At 32.0% G+C, this 5,000-nt stretch overlaps 1 protein-coding gene across 1 annotated transcript in view; it reads right to left on the bottom strand.

Annotated features, from left to right (window-relative positions):
• Nucleotides 1-5,000, bottom strand: part of LOC137620255 (uncharacterized) — an 88,233-nt gene that overhangs the window by 70,438 nt on the left and 12,795 nt on the right. The window contains 1 exon segment of the mRNA XM_068350497.1: nucleotides 1-526. This exon segment is cut by the window's left edge and continues 52 nt beyond it. Coding sequence (XP_068206598.1) covers nucleotides 1-364 — 364 coding nt within the window. The 5' untranslated portion in view covers nucleotides 365-526.

Raw genomic sequence — 5,000 nt, forward strand, 5'->3', positions numbered from 1 at the left:
AGCCATTGAAATCGCAGAAAGTAGAGCTGTAAATCCAATCTCCATGGATGACCGTGATCAGGGAGATGGGCATGTCCAGCAGGGCCACTAAAATATCCGCAACGGCCAAGTTGGCCAAGAGAATATTAGTCCTTGTTCTCATTCCTCTGTGGCGGGCTATGGTCATGATCACCATGAAGTTCCCGACGATAGCTAGAACCATAGCAGTTACCAGTATCGCCGATATGGGTATGACTATGTGTAGCCCATAGTAGCAGTAAGTCCCCACGGGAATTATGGTTTCATTGGGGTATGTGATGTTCGCCTCCACCCAGCAGTTATGCTTGGCGCTGTAGTGATGCGTTGGCGAATCGTTAAAGGCCATCACTGTAGGCTAATTTAGGAAGCCTTTTGTAAACGACATTTTCTTAGCTGTTTTGGTGGTCATGACTACACAGCAGATAGGCCTACACATCTGTCACTGACTTCTTTGATTTTCCCAAATTTGGGATTATTCCATTATTTAATAGCGCACATAGTAAATACCCTGGAATGAAAGAAAACAAACATTTAGTAAAAATCATAGCTAAACAGGTTATACATATTTTCAAGAATGATTAAATCAATTCAACAGACTTATTAAATAAACGAATCTATCTTGAAACCTATGGAAAAATAATTTTAATTAAAAAGGGAATTTTAACTAAATTCAAAGCAATAAGTAAATCTATATAACACAATGAAGCAAAAAGAATTTATATATATATATATATATATATATATATATATGTGTGTGTGTGTGTGTGTGTGTAAATATCACCAACGAATGGCATTTAATACCGAATTCTATCTTGGGAATATATATCCACTTGGAATTCATTTTATGGTAACAGCTCGTGATATATATTCATATATATATATATATATATATATATATATATATATATATATATATATATATATATATATATATAAATATATATATATATATATATATATATATATATATGTGTGTGTGTATGTACATATATATATGTGTATATATATATATATACATACATACACACACACACACACATATATATATATATATATATATATATATATATATATATATATATATACTGAGACTTCTATCTGACATACTATAATCCTGCTTGGTTTCAAAAGCAAACAGTGTCAATGGCTCAACTCAAGTGCCCATAATTCATCCTCTTCTCTCTAAAACGATTTTCCATCTCAAGAGCATATTATTAATGGGTAAAGATCGAAGTTAAAATTACCACTATCAATAATGGTGAAGATTCTCCCACTTTCGAGAGCTGTAACATCAATTCTAAAACGGTCACCTCCCTTCTCTCAAAACCGATTGATAAATTAATACATATAAAATGTATTAAAATCAGCCAGAGATTTTTAGTTACATATGGTCAGGTGTTCGGCCCTAGGGAGGCCATTCATTATTCCTATTCCTCATAAGAAAATCATTTAAATTGACCCTCCCAAATTCTAAAACGTAAACTGAATATAAAATATTTCCTGTTTTTGTTGACATAAAGACCAATTTCTTCTTGATATTATTGTTGTTGTTGTTGTTGTTACTAGCTGAGCTACAACCCTAGTTGGAAAAAACAGGATGCTAAAAGCACAAGAGCTCTTACAGGAAGAATATAGATAGTGAGGAAAGGAAATAAATACACTGCAAGAGAAGTAATAAACAATTAAAATAAATTATTGTAATAACAGTAAAAATATTGAAATAAAATAAAATCTTTCATATAAATAACCTATAAAAAGAAGACAAAACATTGACTGAATGATGACTCATACTCGAAATTAAATAAGCATTAATAATGAGACTTGCCAGATAACTAGAATTTTTTTTCCAATTTTCCATGAATTATGGACAAAAAGAACCGTAATCCTGAATATCACACAAAAAAGTATTAAAAGAAAACTAAAGGGAAAAAATAACACTATTTACAATAAGAAAACATCTCACGTGGAAAATGTCAGTCATGAAAGATGGCTCTAATAAAAAGAAAGTCCGAGAAATAGCCTTAATGATTGATTGATTGATTGATTATATGTTATCTGGCATCATGAATTAGCCTTAATAAAGTTTTTCAGTGGTAGAACATAACATTCATACATAAATTAAAAATACAATTTAAAACATGATAAAAAGGCTAGAAAAAAAATATCAAGGTTTGTTTTCAAGAATTCTGCACTTAGCTGTTCCCAATAAAAACCTCCCCATTTTCTATACCAAACACACACACACACACACACACACACACACACACACACACACAAACTTCTCCCTAACAAAAGTGAGAATTAATATTAAATAATGCAAATTTTAAAAACACGATTGAAAATCTGAGGGGTTCAGTCTACTATGAAGGTGTAAAACCATAATTTTTAAGCTGATAGGAAAGGTGGGTGAAAGAAGAGGGAGGATAATTAGCTAGCTAACCTTGGTAGGGAATAGTTTGGAAAGTTAAGTACTACTAAGAGTCATTTAAAGTGTGGGTTAATCACGGTATTATTTGATAAAGAAGTGTTTCTTATGATTTTTAAAGTTAACACAGCGCAATATACTTTCTTATATTTCTTCCACTTTTTGTTGGCTGGTTTTCTTGGCTATCGCCGTAGTAGTATTATATTACTAAGAGTAATGTAAAGTGTGGTAGAGTCACAGTTTCATTTATATAAAGGTATATTTTTTCTTATTTTTCATTTACTTTTTGTTTTCTTGTGATATTGGCTAAAGGCGTAGTATTTTCTGAAGCTGAAGTTAATCCTTGTGGTTTTTGCATAATGGGAGAGTTGGGGTGTATCTAGTGTAGTAACTAGTTAAGACCATAGAGAGAGTTAAGGGTCTTCGTGCAAGAGCCCGTGTCTTACATAAGGTAAGGCAATCTTAACAGAAAGACAGACAGAAAGACAGTTAGACAGACAGATAGACAGACAGACAAACAGACAGGCAGGGTTATTCTAGTGAAGCTTGTATTTCTCTTTATATAAACCCACAAATTAAATCCAAAGAAATTACTCATACCAATGAAATAAGTTTAATGCAGCTTTTACTTAGTGAGGAGCTTTTGACACATCTAACAGCATCAATTTCTCTGAATCTTAATTATGGTCAAGTTGAAAATTCTGTTGTAAGGGAATCAAATTCGGTTATAATTCATCTATAAACACCCAAGATTTGTGTATAGGCAGTACCCAGAATTCAATCTTTTTAGCAAGAGATAATACGAGGGAAAACTACTCTTGAAAAAGTTGGAACAAATATTTATTCGTCCTTTATGTTTGATGGAGATCACAGTCGTGACTGTTTACAAAACATCAGTTAGGTTCTAAACAAATGTGAGAGAGAGAGAGAGAGAGAGAGAGAGAGAGAGAGAGAGAGAGAGAGAGAGAGAGAGAGAGAGAGAGAGAGAGAGGGGGCAAACTATGCTATCTAATTTCTCTTCCTCTTTTTTGTTAAAGTTTTTATAGTTTATATAAGAAATATATGTTTTTATGTTGTTACTGTTCTTAAAATATTTCATTTTTCCTAGTTTCCTTTCCTCACTGAGCTATTTTCCCTGTTGGGGCCACAGGGTTTATAGTAAATGGCTTTTCCAACTAGGGATGTAGCTTAGCAATTAAATCTAATAATAATAATAATAATAATAACAATAATAATAATAATAATAATAATAATGTACGCTACGTGTTAATAACAAAATGTGACCATCATTATATTCTTTAGTGGAAAGTTTCACTTACGAATTTTGTATATTTAGATAAAAAAAAAGTTTACCCACAAATTTAAGGAAGAGGTTGCCATAGTATCTATCTTGCTTCCTATTTGCTAATATATATATATATATATATATATATATATATATATATATACACACACACACAAGTTCTACATTTACAAAACACCAAGCACCCAAAAATGGAGTTGTGGCAACGTAGCTGTTAAGTTGTAACAGAGAGGCAAGGTAAAATCCAATTAAGGTTTGTTCAACAGATAACGAGCTTGTGTGCAAACACTTGAGAGAAATAATGTCACAAAAATTCAAATAATATGAAACATGCGATGGCAAGCTTAAACGGTTTTTCTATTATCACTGCGGGTGTTGAAATAATTAAGCAATAGCATTAGTGTATGAAACACGTGTATAACAGAGTATTTCTCAATATATATATATATATATATATATATATATATATATATATATATATATATATATATATATATATATATATATACCGATGCATCTATAATATCGCACTTAAAACAATACAGCAAATAGGTACAAAGAAATAAAGCTGGTTCCGGTAACTAATTCAATATTACATTAAAGTAATCGTGACGCAATGAGCTGGACAAAGCCAAAGTCGGTCTGCACAATGGTCTAACCTTTAGCACACCAGTCCTGGTCTGTTGACAAAACGACAATTTCTATTATCGCCAGCGACATCCGGTGTGTTAATCACCGTAAGGTGTGTGGGTGTTTGGTCTACGGGCGCTTCAGACTTTTAAATAGCAATACAACGAACAATACGATCTTTGGATACACTAAAACCACGAAACTAATGTTCGTAATACTAGGTACGCAGTTAATTCTATTAGTCAACCTTTCTTCATCGCGAGGCTCAATACTACTCAGTATTCTAGAAGTTTTATTCCAGCTGTGACCAAGTTGTGAATGATCTTCCTAATCGGGTAGTTGAATCGGTAGAACTTCAAAAGTTTAAACTTCGCCAAATATTTTTATGTTGAACAGGCTGACATAAGTGTATTTTTATTGTTTGTAAATGGAAAACCGTTTTAATGTTGTTACTATTCTTGAATATCTTATCTTAATTTTTCATTACTGCTCATATCGTTTATTTTCTTATTTCCTTTCTCACTCGGCTATTTTTCCCTGTTGGATCCCCTGGGCTTAAAGCATGCTGCTTTTCCAACTAGGGTTATAGCATAGGTAATAATAATAATAATAATAATAATAATA

The sequence above is a fragment of the Palaemon carinicauda genome, chromosome 26 (assembly GCF_036898095.1).
Source record: "Palaemon carinicauda isolate YSFRI2023 chromosome 26, ASM3689809v2, whole genome shotgun sequence".
In the NCBI taxonomy this organism is placed as follows: Eukaryota; Metazoa; Arthropoda; class Malacostraca; order Decapoda; family Palaemonidae; genus Palaemon; species Palaemon carinicauda.